The sequence below is a fragment of the Nesoenas mayeri genome (assembly GCF_963082525.1).
Source record: "Nesoenas mayeri genome assembly, chromosome: 1".
Lineage (NCBI taxonomy): Eukaryota > Metazoa > Chordata > Aves > Columbiformes > Columbidae > Nesoenas > Nesoenas mayeri.
The window spans coordinates 43,468,944-43,485,737 of NC_137541.1; the positions used below are offsets into that span (position 1 = coordinate 43,468,944).

Genomic DNA, 16,794 nt, shown 5'->3' on the forward strand with positions numbered 1-16,794 from the left:
TTCTCCTGTGACCATGAGCTGCATCAGGTCAAGATCAGTGCTGGCACCTGTGTGTCCACCACCCACCCTGCCTGAGTGCCTCCCTCTGTCCCGGCCCCCAGGCCAGCCAGGCGGGACACCCGCTACCAGCACAGCCCTCAGAGACTGCGGTCTGGCTGCTGGTCGCAACTGTTGCGCCTTCCCCACCTGCATGCAGTGCCGCACAGACAGGTGGCACAACAACGGAGCTTCTGATGCCACCTTTAAAACAAAAACCAAGCAAAAACTCCATAACATACTAGCCCAACCCCCCCTTTTAAAATAGCAATTGTTCAAATTAATCTTTTCTCAAAGCTTAAGTATCCTTTCAATAGCAGTGGTCACATTTCAAGTATATTCCTCTCATAGCTATTGACTGAAATAACCAAAAATAAAACTTGCATATTCCTTTTCAGGATAGGCAATCTCAAAGACACCTTTTGAGATGTGTTTAGTGTCCATTCAATTGCATGCACGTGTTAGAATAATATTAATTCAGAAAAAAACAAACTTGATTTCTTCTATGTATCAGTGTCATGCCAGTATAAGCATTCAATATTTTTATTGCCTCATGCATTGATGTTTTCTGCAATAAGAATACAATGAAGCTATCAGTAAAAGATGAGAACATAATGAAATGACAAGGAACATAGTATTTCATACTATTAGGCTTGTGACACTTTATTTTTATACTCTGAAAATTATTTTTTCCCAACCCACTTAAATACCGGAAAGCTAAAACACAATCCTAACTGACAGAGAACAGGTTGTAGTTCAAAGAGTCCCATTCTAAGTAAAACAATTGAATAACAATGTATCTCTCTGTTACCTATATATCAAATTTCTCTTCACAAATATTGTGCCCATGTTCTTCGTAATCTTCTCTAGTTACTATCATGTCTTCAAAATCATCATTTTCAGAAATCAGCTTCCCACCTTCCCAGGAGTAAGTAATAGGGCTAAAAAAAGAACAAAGTTATTGTTACTCATCTAGTAAGTCAATTTAAAATAGAGGTATGCAGCAGTGATTTCCAATACTTTTATTTAGCCGTATCTATTTATTAAAAAAATATAGTTTTGATTGCCAAATCAAACCATCTAGCTCCAGACAGGTTACAAGACAAAGTTTGAAATTTTAGCAGGGCTGACGTTGCTTTCTATGAAAAGCAAGTGTCCCTTTGGAGGCAGGTGTGGAGAGGGCAGGAAGTGGAGATGCCTTTGTATTTACTTGGCACAGATAATGATTCTTTAATAGTATTTTAAAATACTCTTTAATAATACTTTTTAAAAAGTTAACTTTTTTTTTGTAATTTCAAGATACACTTTTTTTGTCTCAGCTGTGTACTCTGTCTCTGCAAAGATGTTACCCCTTCCAATCCCTGAAGTGGCTACATTAATAATGACACAGCAACATTCAGAAGCTGAAAATTCTTCTAAGTTAGAGACTAAACTCTAATCTTGTATGCTTACATATCCACTTAAGAACAATACTGTCTTATTTATCTGTTTATTATAAAAAGACTGATCCTGAAAACACTTAAACTTGTATGTTTAACTTTATTACCCAAAGTACAGGGCAAACAGGTGGTCTCTAGTTTATTTGGTTTGTCTGAAAATACAGATTTTAAACATTCTTCGTGTACAGTTTCGGTTCACTAAATATTTAAATTAACCCTTTTATTCATCTATCTTCTTCGTCTGCAAAAGAAATCCTGCTTCTTAGTTTGTTCTGCCAGAAGGACAAAGTGTGTTCCGTACAGTTTAGAACTTACTTTTCAGGAAGAACAACAGAAACATCATAGTCAGTTGGAGTAAGACATCGAACTTCAGAATAAACTCGATCCCTGAAGCCTGGAAAAAGGGTGTTTCCCCCAGTCAGAACTATGTTCTTGAAGAAATGAGGCTGCATTTCTGTAATACAAGTAAATCTGTAGTTAGAGACTGAATACATATCTGAAGTTTTTTTCCCCAATTTTGTTATGAATTGGAACAGAAGAAATACGCATAGAAGAATTTTATGTTCTTCTAATGCTCACATCAGTTAAATAATTTTATTGAGAAATACAAGGAAGTTCTTTGTGATTTTTAGAATTTGGCTTTGATAACTGTCTTCTTACATTGCCTATTAAATGTAATATCTACCAACACAATTCCTCTTTCAAAAGGAATTCTAAATTATAGAATTTTTATAAGAGTAGAAAATAATAGCTTCAATGCTGCCACATTTATGTGGTGTCATAAAACCTATGAAAGTCTCCTTTGTAGTAACAACATTAATTACATTTACATCATCTATAAAATAGAAGCTTTAGTATTACTTCTGACAAACACAACAGTCAAAAGCTTTTGTGCTTTGATGCTTAAATTACTGAGTTGGGTCAGTTTCACTTTTCTCATAAGTTTGATTTTCCTCTTCTTCCAGTGAAGAAAGGTATTTTAAAACACAACTAAAACTCATTTCAAGTATATTCAATTATTGACATCAAAGAAGAGGTCATGTTAGAAACGGATCTTAAGAAGCATTAAGTCTAAAGTGATTCAAAGAAACAAGAGTAGAAACTAATCAATGAATTACCACAAAACTGTGTTTGCCTAACAGAGAATCTTGCAATCAGTTCCCAACAACTTAATTAACTGGTATATTGAAAGTATCAGCTTCTTAAGACACTTTGGATGCTTAAAAAAAAAAAAAATCACAACAAAACTAAACAAAACCAAACCACACACAAAACAAACAAAACCAGAAACAACAAAAAAATCCAACACAAAGCAAAACAACAGTAGCTCCGCCCCTCCGCCCCCCAAGTTTTCAAAAGACCTCTGGGTTATACCTTCAGGTAAATTCTGAATGGAATGAACAATGGCTTCAGGAATTCCCATCTCTTGAATACCAATATCTGAGGGATGGAAGAGTATTTCTGGAACTGCAAATCTTTCATTTGTTAGACGAAGTATTTGTTCACCAGTCTTGTATTTTCCACTTAACACCATCTCTTCCCTTGGCTAAATTAAAGGCATGAACAGTAGCCACTGTTTAAGAAAAGAAATTACACCCTAAAGTATTCAGCTAATCTTTTTCATGTACTGCAGAGGTGGGCAGTATATTCTACGCTGCCATCAACGAATCTTTTAAGGATAATACATACTATTGTATTAAATCTGTGGTGACTTTACTCTTAACAACTGCAGTTTTGCCTAAAGCAAAATAAAACAGGCATGCATGAGAGTGGCCTTAAAATATTGGGACTGCTTCCAAAACTATGGCAAACTCAGTAAATGAAATAAAACTGTTAAATTGCCTCCATTGGTATGAAGACTTTTTCAGGCTCTTCTATAACATGACTTTGAAACTTCTGCCTATTATGGTATTTAAATGAAATTTAGAGGGACTTATAAATATCAAAGCAGAGAAAACATCTTCCAACTTAACTTTAAAAAAAACAAATTACAATAATGATATGGATAGGTTGTATGACAGAGCACCAGGCATAGAAAGCTAAAAGTCTTAAAATAACAGAACATAAAATACTATGTTGGAAAAATAGTATTTCATTTTCATCTCAACTTCCTAAGGAAAACTTTACCAACTAATGCATAGCATAGAAAGAAGTTACAATAAAGCATTAGAAAAAAAGAAGTCTTTTTAACCTCTCTACTGAACTTGTGTAGGAAAATAGTCCAAAAAGTACTTCAAAAACCATACTACCATTACCTTACAAAATCCTTTTTTGATTGTGCTGAAGTCTGGCAAAACATAATCTACCATTACAGTGTTTTCCTCTCCTTTCAATCTGAAAGAGAAGAAAGTAAAATGACAGAATAAAGAACAAATTCTAAATCCCAACTATTGTATACTGAAAATATTCCTTTGACTTAACTGGAAAATCTTCTGATTAAGAATGTAGTTTTATTTGTTTGTACAAATAGATTATTCAGAAGTACCAACTTTTACATTTAGTACCATTCTATACGCACTTGGCAATGTCCATGTCCTTGTAAAAGTCTTGAGAAACGTAACATACATCTTCTTTCACTTGATTAATTACATGTGTTTCATCCATAACATGTAGCTGCCTGTGAAAAACAAAAAACAAAACCACCTACATTTGAGAACTAAGTCGAAGCATTACCTGTCCAGTTTTCTACTGGAGATGAGCAACCATAGTTTTCAAATCACAGAAAGCTATTGTCTCAATATCTAAAACCTGTATTTAATTTACAGAAGCATTTCTGGCCTACTGGAGTTTAATAATTTCTTATTTCACAGTTCAATAAATACAAATATGTACCTGTATTTACTCAATGTCTTCATAACAAGCATAGCCATAATGCTGCAATTAGCTCTACTAGCAAAGACCTTTACCTAGATAAAGTTCCAAGCTAAAGGATCCTAAAGAAAAGTTGATCCTATCAAATTTTATTTGTGGTTTTAGTAGAATCAGTTAGCAAACTTACTGATGATCTACAAGACAGCTCAAAAAAGTACGTAAGGACTTGTATAATTGTGACCACACAGCTAACCTCAGCAATCTCAAAAGCACTGGCGCTTTAAAAACTAACAGCCTAATTCTTCAAAGACCTTAAGCTCATCTTAATTCATTTTAAGGTTAAAACTCAAGACGGCAGCTAGCAGATTATGACAGACAAAAACTCCCTTCTCCTTTTAACAGCATTTAATCTAAAATTCACAGAACCAGTAAGAATATCCCCATAAACTTCTAGCTCATTTCATACCAGGTCTAAAGAAGATGATAGGCATGCTTTACCTGTAAGAGATTATCTCCTTCAGATGGTTGGTTAAGAGTTTTCCTCCGACATTAATCCTACAGCAAAGACGTAAGACAAGGAATTCTGTCATTATTAACTTCAAGCATACTAAACAATTATTCTAGAAAATGTATACTGTGGTTTACCTGATGATAGCCTCTTTCTTCTTTTTACTTCTACAATAAGGTACAATGTGTGTAAAAGAGTATCCACTATCCACAATGATACAACACAGCTCAGATGGATTATCCCGGAAATACCTGTGAGCGCTAAGAGCTCCAGCTGAAATATAGATAATTTCATTCCATTTTTATATGAATATACACTCTCAGATTTTACATTGATATGAAATTGTACTGGTTTCATATTTTAAATGCCTTTGACAGATTTCCAAGACCTCAATACATAATACTACAGACAACACACAAATTAATCTTGACAGTAGATAAAATTAATTATCATATATGTGACCATTTATTCTTTTTCAATAATTCCAGTCAATGTTCAGTTTCCTTTCCTGACTGATCTCCAGACTGATCACACCACAATATATAAAACCTATCTGAAGGAGGATCCTATATCCACCTATCCTTCAGAAGTGTTTTGATGTTATTTAAACATTCCTGCTAAGATACGTTTCATGATTGTAATGCTGCAATTTACTTGCTGATACAAAACAAAACCAAACAAAAACACACCCTGTACCCCCCAAAAAACGAAAGCTATCAAAGACTTAATGCAAATTTTTGGTAGAATTTATAGAATGCTATCCTTTTTCAAAATCCATTTGTTATTTCTGTCATCCTGACTCTCCTCTACTTTAATTATATACCAGGACACTCTTAAGAAATAAGTATAACGGTATAGCTGGAATTTCTAATTAAAAAAAATGTTTAATCCAGTTAAGAGTATATATAAGAGCACACTGCTCAAGAGCCAGGAAGAAAACTAAGTAATTGATTTACTGTCTTTATATATACATATGTATGTGTATACATGCAAGCTTATTTATCTAGTATGCTTATTTGTTTATTTATAAGGTTAACCTTCAAAATATATAAACACAAACTAGAAGGTGACAGACTCACCATTTACTCTAAGAACTGCTTGAAATTGATATTCTTCAAACAGAATTTCATTCATGGATTCTTGTATTGAAGTGAAGTTAAAATAAGGTTCAGTAATAATAATATTGGTATCCACAAAATCCACCTATGAAAAATACATTATGATGGTCATTACACAAAACTTAGAACTTAGTACTCCATTACCATATTTTGCAGCAGTTGAAGATCATGTAAATTTGAAGATACCCTTCCAATCCCTAACATTCTGTGATTCTGTGATATGATTACCACTTGCCATATCTGTTCCTAGAAGCTAGGCTTAGAAAGTTTTAGAGTTTTTTTAAAGACTTCAAGAGCAGTGATACAACTTTATCAAATTAATGAGTAAAAACATAATAAAAGAAAACACCTTCATACTGCTCCTGTTACCATCCTTACTAATCATAATCCAACATTCTAAAGAGATACCCATAAAGGAACACTACAATACTAATGTAAGTTACTTTACATTAATCCCATCAATTACAGAAAGTCGCTTCAGCAGCTCAGCACTTGCATCACAAAATTACTTATCTAATAACCAACAACGAAGTCTTGCACAAAAAAGAAATCAATAACAAAACCCGCAGTGACCTCTAATAAGGCCAGCAAAAGGTCCTGGACTTTCTGTATTTACTGATATCTCAAACTACTTAGCAGGGGACTTCAGATGGTTACTTCAGTCATAACTGGGCATGGCCCTGAAAGTGTTATCAGCTCTGTCTCTCTGTAGTCTTTACTCAAAAAAGAAGTAAAAACAAGTTGTCCTCAAAACCATGACTAAACTGAATCTAGTTCCAAAACTAAAATGAAAGCTATGTATCAAAAGCCAGCACTGTATATTTTTATGTATGAAGACATTACTTTCATTCTCAGGACCATTCTGCCTCCTAGGTGTTACAATAAACAAAAGAATTAGGAGTATGCAACTTTTTTTTAAAGAAAAAATAAAAGCGAAGCCTTACTGCACTTCTTGTGCTAAATCTAGCTCATGTGATAAATAAGAAAAATTAAGTATAACAGATTAATATTTTATCCATTCAACTTAATCATAGGTAGAAAATATTTAGCCAAAGATGGTTACTCAATGTGTATGTCTTTAGGGCTACTGATCTGACTCATCATTCTCTGTTACATCGAGGGTTTCTTGATCTCTAAATCACATTGTATCTGCCTGTAATTCTTATTAACTTTTACTAACTTTAACTCTTAATTCTATTGATACGAATTTCTTCATATATGTGAACTGAACTCAGTATGAATACACATAAGACTAAAAAATTTAAACATTTTAAAAATTTCTACACCAGAGCTCAAAGTAAAAATTTTCTTCAGGTTGCAAAATAACAAGTCCCTGTGATTTCTAATTGAAGATACTTTCAAAGAGAACAGTAACCTCACCAGTTCTATTTAATATCTGATGTACTTCTGTTCATTCCATTGATCAGTATTTAACCTATAGAAAATCTATAATTAAAAAAAGGTTCTTACTTGATACATTTCTTTTCCAAAAAGATAATCCCAAACCTGTCTCTGGACATCCCAGTTCACCAAGTAACCCTGTAGGAATTTAGAAAAAAATTACGCTATCTAGAAAACAAACCCATAATTAAAAAAATACTAGAAATCAAAAAATGTCAGGTGATTGATAAACGGGTAATATAAAGAAATTTGAGAGTAAACATGTCTAAATTCACATTTCTATGCCAAGCAGTAACTACAACATACCATAAAGAATGTTACAAATATTGCCCATCAATATGTTAATTACTATACTACAAAAACAATGTAAATTGAGTTTCCTATATACATTATTCTCTTTGACAGAAGCCTGTCAGTCTGACCTTGATGTTAGGGAAGGTTTTGGAGCAGATCATCCTGAGTGCCATCACATGGCACATACAAGACAACCAAGCGATCAGGCCCAGTCAGCATGAGTTTATGAAAGACAGCTCCTACTTGATTACCCTGATCTCCTTCTATGACAAGGTGACCTGCTTAGTGGATGTTGTCTACCTGGACTTCAGTTTCCCCACAGCATTCTTGTGGAGAAGCTGGCAGCTCATGGCTCGGACAGGCACACTCTTTGCTGGGTAAAGAACTGGCTGGAGGGCTGGGCCCAAAGAGTTGTGGTGGAGTCAAATACAGTTGGTGGTCAGTCACGAGTGGTGTTCCCTAGCACCCAGTATTGGGGCCAGTTCTTTTGAATCTCTTCATCAATGATCTAGATGAAGGGATTGAGTGCACCCTCGGTAAGTGTGCAGACAACACCAAGTTGGGTGGGAGTGTTGATATGCCAGAGGGTAGGAAAACTCTGGAGACGGATCCAGACCCCCTGGATCGTTGGGCTGAGGCCAATTGTATGGGCTTTAACAAGGTCAAGTGCCAAGTCCTGCACTTAGGTCACAACAACCCCATGTGATGCTACAGGCTTGGGGAAGAGTGGCTGGAAAGCTGCCTGGTAGAAAAGGACCTGAGAGTGTTATCAACAGCTGGCTGACCATAAGCCAGCACTGTGCCCAGGTGGCCAGAAAGGCCAACGGCATCCTGGCTTATATCAGGAATAGTGTGGTCAGCAGGACTAAGAAAGTGATCGTCTCTCTGTACTAGGCACTATTGAGGCTGCACCTTGAATACTGTGCTCAGTTTTGGGCCTACAAGAAAAACATTGGACCTACGAGAAAGACACTGAGGTGCTGGAGTGCATCTAGAGAAGAGGAACAAAGCTGATGAAGGGTCTAGAGAAAAAGGAGGCTGAGGGGAGACCTTATCGCTTTCTACAGCTACTTGAAAGAAGGTTGTAGCATGGAGAGTGTTGGTCTCTTCTCTTGAGTAACAAGTGGACAAGAGGAAATGGGTGCAAGCTGTGCCAGGGGAGGTTTAGATTGGATATTAGGGAAAATTTCTACACAAAAAGGGTTGTTGGGCATTGGAACAGGCTGCCCAGGGAAGTGGTGAAGTCACCATCCCTGGAGGTGTTTAGAGGATGTGTACATGTGGCTCTTAGGAACACGGTTCAGGGGTGGACTTGGCAGTGGTAGGTTAACTGCTGGACTTGAAGATCTCAAAGGTCTTTTCCAGCTTAAGTGATTCTTTGACTGTTAAACTTCACACTGCTGAATTTGATTCTTGTATGATACTACATAAAACTCTACAGTTGGGGCATATCATATGAAAACTCTTTCTTAAAACAATTTACATTTGGGTCAGTATATCTTACTTACTTTCTGAAAAGGGAGAATATAAAAAAGACCAGAGGGATCTTTAATTTCATCCAGTTGATTTGCTGTAAAGGTTTTCAAGCGTGCGGTCTTTGATCTGAACTGACAGTTGGGAATGACGCTGGAAAAGATTGGGAAGTTTCACATTCACCATGATACGAGACACATTCATTATCTTTATGGATATTTTTGCTGCTGTTTTCTGTTTTTAATCAACACATTTTAGCTAGTTACGAGAGGAATCTCCCAGCTGTGGCGCCTCAGGTGTGGATAGGGCACTTTTCAAACAAACAAAACACATCAAACCCCGCACACAGCCCTGAGTCACCTCCATCCCCTCTGTCTCTTTCCTTCTCCCGGGCGGTTGGGGCGGGTGTAACGGTCCCGCCGCGCGGGTCGGCGCGCGCTGCAGGGGCGTGGCCCGGCACCCGCCGAAGGGGCGTGGCCAGGCGGGGCCGCCGCGCAGTGAGCGCAGGCGCACGATCGTCCCGCTCCCCAGCGAGGGGCTGAGGAAGAGGAGGGGCAGCCTCCCGTGCGCCCGGGAGCCGGTGGGGAGCGGCAGGAGGGCAGGTGCGCCGAGAGGGCGCCGGCAGAGCGATATGGGGATCCCCGCCCGTCCCGCCCCCTCCCGAGCCCTCACCTGACGTTCGCGTGGCTGTAGCCGATCTTGGCGTTGTAGGCGCCGTTATCCAGCACCAGCGTCGCCATGTTCCCCACGGCGCCACGGCCGCCGCCGTCCCAGTATTGATCCGCCACCGCCGTGGATCTCTATGGTTACCATAGAGTGGAGGAGCAGCGCCCGCGCGTTGCCTGACGGGACGCAGGAGTGCCGGGGGAACCGCCTACCGGCCGCGCACGCGCCCCTGTGCCGCGAGCCGCCCGCCGCTCACGTGGTGCCGCTGACGCTCGCCGAGCTGCGGAGGCGATTGGCCACTGCAGAGGCGGGTGGGGCGGGCGACACGGAGTCACCGCTCCGCTTCCGCCAACCGGCGGCTCCGGGCGGCGGGAAGGGGCGGTCGCGGGTCAACCCAGCTCAAGCCCAGCTCAAGCCCAGCTCAAGCCCAGCTCAAGCCCAGCTCAAGCCCAGCCCTGCAGGGTGGCGGCCTCCCGGCGGAGACACCGCGAGCACGGGGTCGGTAACGGGAGGGCCTTTCTGCGGTGTGTGTGTGTGAAGTGATAGGTGCCCCGCTGAGGGAGGGCAGCGGCTGCTGCCCGGGAACCCAGCGTACCGGAGAGGAAAGGTGGTGCGTGAAAATCGCCTTGTGAGAACTGGGCGTGCAGCGTGGGCCTTCTCTGTGGAACATGTTGCAAAATGAAAAAGGAGATGCGTTCTCCACCGTGATTATGTCACTGTTTTTTCTAGGTTTGCTGCTATAAACACACTCTTATTCTAACTAGTACTTTAATAAAATACCAGTGCTATTGGTATTTGCTGTGTCAAATACCACATATCTTTATAGAAGCACAGAACCATGAAACAGCTGGTGGGAAACTTGGAAGACCATCTGGCCCAAACTTCTGTGGGAAGAGGAGCCAAAATGAAATGATCTCGCACCCTCTCTAGCTGTGTCTTGAAAACCTCCACCAATGATTCTACTGCATCCCTGAGGAGGTTGTTGCAGTGGTTGATTGTTTGGACTATAAAAAAATGCCTTGCATCAAGTTGAAACTCCTGGTGCTGCTTATACCTTTTGCCACTTGTCTTGTGAAGAGAGGCCTCCATCTGCTGCCACCCTTTAAGTACTGGAAGACTCTGATGAGGTCCCCTCTGAGACTTTTCTTCTTCAGGGAGAGACGACCTAACTTCTCAAGTCTTTGCTTGCAGAGCAGGTTCTCCAGTTCTCTGATCATCTTGATGGCCTTCCTTTGGACCATCTCCAGTCTGTCCATGTATTTTGTGAACTGTGGAGACCAGAGCTGGACACAGCACTCCAGGTGTGGCCTGACAAGCGCTAAGCAGAGTGGGATGATTGTGTCTCTGTCTCTGCCAGTAACGTCCCTGTGGATGCATCCCAGGATCTGATGTGCCTTCATTGTTGCAGTGTCCCACTGCTGACTCCTGGTTGGCCATCAGCACCCTCCAGTCCTCTTCAGCAAGACTGGCCCATTGCCCTGGGGGTCTGAGCCTGTCCTGTGTTCTGTGTTTATGTCATCTCAGGTGCAGGATCTTGAACTTGTCTTTATGAAGAATTTTGCTTTATTTATATGTTTCACTTGCCATCACTGGTGTCGTCGTTATCCAATAAAACAGGAAGTCAATGACAGTTTTATATCTGTATGTAATTGGCTTTCATGGAAATACCAGAACTTAAAAATAACTGCTACTCTGTATGATTACTCTTTATTCTAGCAAATATCAAGTGTCCATCCATAAGCCAGGACGTTCAGCAGAATGCACAGCAATCTGATTTTAGATCAATCCTCTTTACGTGCTTGTCAGTATCTTAAGGGCAGCATCCTTAATCCCCATTCTAGCAGATCTGTTCTTTGGTTCTTGAGGAGAGGTCACAGGAATTATCAAAACCCTGTTTTTCCAGTTCTGGAATTTCTGGATTCTTTTAAAGAACACTATAAAGCATTGGTTGTTCTTCTTTGCCCACCGACAGGTATAGTAATAGTGAATTTTGATTTTGTAGTTAAAACCCCAAATACACAAAACATAGAATTGTAACAAATGCTTTATTTATTCACAGTATTACAGAGAAACATAAAACATTGCTTTTAGAATCACATAACTTCATCCTTTTATTGATAATACGAAGTTCTTAGAAGAAAAATTTAAACACAAATCATTATAGCTATTGCTAACTTTGCCTTGTGAAAATAAAGGTGAAAGCCAGACATTAATTAGTTTTTCCTAGATACTAGCTCCAGCTCTGTGAGATTTCATCTGTTATCATTTTTTTTTTTAGGACCTACAGGACAAGTGCCAGGCTTTTAGTAATTCACTGAGATTTATGTGTAGTGGTTTCTATCCATAAATATTTAAAATCTCTTGGAACTGAAGTTGGTATATTTACTGTCACTACTAACTGAGGGCAACTTCCATATTTATTGTTTGTTTACATATTCACCAATATATTGCGATGACACTTCTGAGAATACTTTCTGTTGTTGTTGACAGAGTACCTAACAAAGTAACACAGCAAGGACATGTAAATATGACTTTCAGGCAAACCTCTTACATTGCCCCTTACAATAGCTTAGAATTGATATTTTATGAGTAATTGTCTGTCAGACTAAAGCCTTGTGCACCTGCATTTGAAGACAGACCATTATCTTTTGCATTATCCATATGTAGCCATGCTGAATTTCTCATTCTACAAGTATGAAACAGCACTCACTGAAAACAGATCAGAACTTCCTAGGTCACATTTTATTTCTTCTTTTCCCATATTTTCCACTGCTTTATTCAATTAGAAAAACAAATAATATTTTTGTCAATTTTGTGACCTTGATATTTCCGAAGTCACTTGGGTTGTAGTTATCTTGTGGCTTTTTTTAAATTTTTTTTGTCCTCTTGACTCCATTCCAGTTCTTACAGTTATGGAACCCACATGACCACATGAAAAGTCAAGCTCCATCTGCACACCCTATGGAAAGCACACAGCTGCTGCTTTGCGCTGCTCTGCAGGAATGTGCAGTCTCACAATTATTGAATTTGCTGGTTGTTTAGAGCATCCAAAGAAAGTTATCCTTGAGGAAGAATTCATTGCATTCTTAGACCCGGGCACAGGGGGGCATTATCCTGGACTTAGTATCCATAAATGGAACTCCATGCACCTTTCTTTATCCAGGTGATGGTGAAGGGCAAGCTGGTGGATGGCACATCACCTGATGGGGAACTCTGTATATCCTTGGGTTCTTGGGCCTTCTATTGAATGGAAAGAGGTTGCAAATATGCCCTAAAGATTACCTATGGTAAATATAAGCCAAAATTCCTCTTTGAGATCATTTTAGTATCCTGGATACACTCATGCTTGGTGACATAAGCAACAGCTGCTCCACAAGGGAGGGGAGCCAGGAACGGAGGGGGACACTGTGCCAGCAAGGCAGCACCACGCCAGCCAGGGCCTGTTGCACCACCCCCACCCAGGAAGCAAGGCAGGCAGGGGGTCGGAGGGCAGCCCAGAGGCCAAGTCTTCAGGCAAGTGTGTGATGATGAAGCAGGTCCGAGGTCAAACACAGAAGTCAGTCCTCACATCAGGGTCAGGTCTGGCGGGGTGAACCACAGCCAGACATAGCCCAGGCACTACCAGGTAAGTCCATGGTGACCAGGCAGGTCTGAAGTCAAGATGGAAACTCAGTAGGTCAAGGTCCAGACCAGCAGGACCCAGATCAGTGGGATCCATGGCAAAACATGTGATGATCTGCCACTACAGCTGCCCCTTCTTTTCCTGTGACAGAGTTTTTCCTCACTGGGTGTCATTTTGGCAAATCAAGAGCCTTGGTTGCTAGGTGAACAAACAAAACAATGTTCAAAAGTGCTAAGTAGACAGGAAGGCTAAGCCACTCTTTCCTCTTTGTGGTCATATTAAGGTGAGAGCTGATGACAACAAGGTTCTTCAGAAACAGTTGGCTTCCTCTGCTCAAAGCAGGAGTCAGTCTTTGAGACTTCTATCGAGCACCAATTTCACATAGTGGTGGTCTAATTAGCCTGAACATGCTAGCAGAAATTCATCTGCCTGCAAATATGTGACTGTGATTTGGAGAATCAGCCCAAAGTCTTAATAAACAGTCTGAGATATCCTGATTTTAATTTGTGTCAGGCTCTAAAGAGAATTGTCAGATACTCCTTTCAAACTGAGGGATAAGCTGGCCTCCTTATCTAATTCCCTGAGGTGGGTGGTTGATCTGTGCATTTACCCTCCATTCCTCCATTCAGTGTGCGCCAGGAGATGGGGAAGAACATGAGGTCACGATTCATATCAACCCTGCCAGACAGGAATATTTCTGGTTGCCATTTCTGATGTCAGTGAAGAGCCTCTGGACTTTCCCTTTTCTGCCAGAGCTATGCTTGCAGGACTCTTGAAAGGGAACACACAGCATGGGTCCTGCTTTCCATGCCCCTTGTACTTTCTTTCTTGATAAGAAGCTGATCCGTCATTATGACGAACATTGTTTCTCCAGGACACTGATAGAATTTTTTCTGGTTGAGAAAACTGAACTTCAAACAGGAATAAAAGTGTTAGCTTCATACACAGCTCATTCCCACTTTACAAATATCTTTAAAGAATCTAATGAGGTCAGTATTACACAACTGACTGATTTTTAAATGCCTGGAAAAATCAATTGAAAAATGTTCATCTCCTGACCTATTTCCTCAACTATCACTGCTTCATAGTTCTGATTTAAAGGTCCTTGGGGATTTCATTCATTGCATGTAAATTATTAATGTTATGTGTATAAGAAGCAAAGAAAATAGTACCAAATGTCTTTCCTCTGCAGTTCCAGACTATATTCTAGAGCCAGCAAACCACCTTTCATACAGAAGTCACGTCTACAAATCTGGTTAGTTGTACAACTGTTAATTTTTTTCTACCAGCCTCTGAAATTGAGAAGAAATGAGAAGATATTATCTCAAAATCAAAATAATCTGTAGGCTTTACAGTTACCACAGATACCCAGAGAAATGTGAGGACCTGGAGAAAAACCCGATTTTATAAGTACAGGGGGCTGAGTAATTGCTGAGAAATTTGGATTAAGGGAAATATTCCGTATGTGTATATACATCTGAATTTATTGCCATACTTAATAGGTTTCTGTCATAGAATCATTCCGGTCAGAAAAGACCTCTAAGATCAGAGTCCAACTGCTAACCTACCACTGCCAAGTCCACCCCTGAACCATGTCCTTAAGAGCCACATCTACACATACCTCCAGGGATGGTGACTCAACTGCTTCTCTGGGCAGCCTGTTCCAATGCCTGACAACCCTTTTTGTGAAGAACTTTTTCCTAATATCCAATCTAATCCTCCCCTGGTGCAACTCGAGGCCATTTCCTCTCATCCTGTCTCTCATTACTTGGGAGGAGAGATCAACACCCTCCATGCTACAACCTCTTTTCAGGTAGTTGTAGAGAGCTATAAGGTTTCCCCTCAGCCTCCTTTTCTCGAGAATAAACAGCCTTGGTTCCCTCAGCTGCTCCTCATAGGACTTGTTCTCCAGACCCTTCACCAGCTCCACTGCACATCTCTGAACTCTCTCCAGCACCTTGATATCTTTCTTGTAGTGAGGGGCCCAAAACTGAAAACAGTATTCAAGATGCGGCCTCACCAGTGCTGAGTACAGGGAGATGATCACTTCCCTAGTCCTGCTGGCCACACTATTTCTGATACAAGCCAGGATGCTGTTTGCCTTTTGGCCACCTGGGCACACTGCTGGCTCATGTTCAGCCACCTGTTGACCAACATCACCAGATCCCTCTCTGCCAGGCAGTTTCCAGCCAATCTTCCCCGAGTCTGTAGCGCTGCCTGGGGTTGCTGTGACCCAAATGCAGGACCCGGCACTTGGCCTTGTTGATTCTCATACAGTTGGCCTCAGCCCAACCATCCAGCTGGTTCAGATCCCTGTCAGTAAGCTTTCCTTCTCCTGGTGCTGTAGGAGAGTAGCCATCCTGGCTCTAAGTGGGGCCAAGAACAGGCTCAGGAGAAGGTATGTGGCTTTTTGGTCAGGGCTTGCTGTCTGAGCAACTCTTCTACCTTCCTGTGGAAGAACAGATGGCAGAGTTGAATTTGTTGCTTTTGGGGTTGTTTGTTTGCTTAGCATATGAAATGATTGGGGATTCTACATGGAAACAAATTTGAGCATTGCTTTTTGTAGCTGGAAATGAATATTGCTTATAAAAGAGGGGTAAAAAGGATAAACACCTCAGTCGGCTCATTAAGGTGAATGCATTATTAAAGAACTAGAATAAGAGTTTACCTGAAAAACTTGAAGTAACTTGATATTGCTTCTGTGAATGAACTCTGTCAGTCACTTGCAGCTCCTACACTGAGGAAGGGCATGATCTGCAGATATTAATGCCAAGCATTAACATATATAGGTAGTATACATTTAATCAAGAGGAATTTTTGCTGCATTTTTTTTTTCATATAACACATTCTAGTGGCATTTTATAACAGATTTTCAACAAAAAATAATAACTAGTATTATTCAACTGAGGGGGAGGCAGAGGCCAAGCCTACGGGGAAGACGCTCCCCAGGTGGGAGGGAGGCGGGATGGAGCCGCAGGCGGGGTACAGGCGCTTTCAGTTTCGGAGATGGGAAGGCTGAAGCGGGAGGGCAGCAGCAGCTGCCTGAGGAGTGCGGAGAAAAGGCGGCCGGTGCGCGCCGGGAGGGCTGAGGCTGCAGGCGGTGACGGGGAACAGCGACGCTGCCCATGCGGCCCCCGGCTGCAGCGGAGCGGCTCTTCCCAGGGGGTCTGCGAGCTGACGGGAGGAGACGCCCCTTCCCCGCCTCCTCCTGCCCGGAGACGCCGCTTCCCGCTCGGGGCGGTGTCTCTGCTCTGACCCTCCCATTGCCGCCCCCACCCCCGGCCCCCGTCACTAGGCGATGCTGCAGCTAAGATGGCGACGGCCGCCAAGTGAGCGCCAGCGGAGGCAGCGGCTCCGCTCCCGGCGGTCTCCCCGCCTCGGGCAGGGGGAGGCGGAGGGATGAGGCGCGTCTCCGGTCCCGGCCGG

The 16,794-nt window shown here is 41.3% G+C and overlaps 1 protein-coding gene and 1 long non-coding RNA gene across 3 annotated transcripts; one reads left to right on the plus strand and one right to left on the minus strand.

Annotated features, from left to right (window-relative positions):
- Positions 1-563: 563 nt before the first annotated feature.
- Positions 564-9,948, minus strand: ACTR6 (actin related protein 6). Of its 2 annotated transcripts, none has more exons than XM_080353373.1 (11): positions 9,753-9,948; positions 9,116-9,209; positions 7,383-7,451; positions 5,874-5,997; positions 4,932-5,067; positions 4,785-4,841; positions 3,994-4,092; positions 3,731-3,809; positions 2,850-3,021; positions 1,791-1,929; positions 564-977 (listed from the first exon to the last, which is right to left on the minus strand). In XM_080353373.1, exons 1-11 carry the CDS (start codon positions 9,818-9,820, stop codon positions 848-850), a joined length of 1,167 nt encoding a protein of 388 aa, XP_080209499.1. In that variant the 5' UTR covers positions 9,821-9,948; the 3' UTR covers positions 564-847. The 2 variants fall into 2 exon arrangements, with proteins under 2 accessions (XP_080209499.1, XP_080209498.1); XM_080353372.1 differs by having other exon boundaries at positions 9,116-9,233.
- Positions 9,949-10,161: 213 nt separating this feature from the next.
- LOC308051159 lies at positions 10,162-11,382 on the plus strand. Its single transcript, XR_013923438.1, has 2 exons — positions 10,162-10,244; positions 10,476-11,382. It is a non-coding gene; the product is annotated as an uncharacterized lncRNA (long non-coding RNA).
- The last annotated feature ends 5,412 nt before the right edge of the window (positions 11,383-16,794 follow it).

Coding starts and splice junctions, on each gene's coding strand:
- ACTR6 (XM_080353372.1), bottom strand. CDS start 9,820: ATGGCGACGCTGGTGCTGGATAACGGCGCCTACAACGCCAAGATCGGC. Junction 5,998..7,382: donor TTGGAAAAGAAATGTATCAA/GTAAGAACCTTT, acceptor TATTTTTCATAG/GTGGATTTTGTGGATACCAA. Junction 1,930..2,849: donor CATTCAGAATTTACCTGAAG/GTATAACCCAGA, acceptor CTTGTATTACAG/AAATGCAGCCTCATTTCTTC.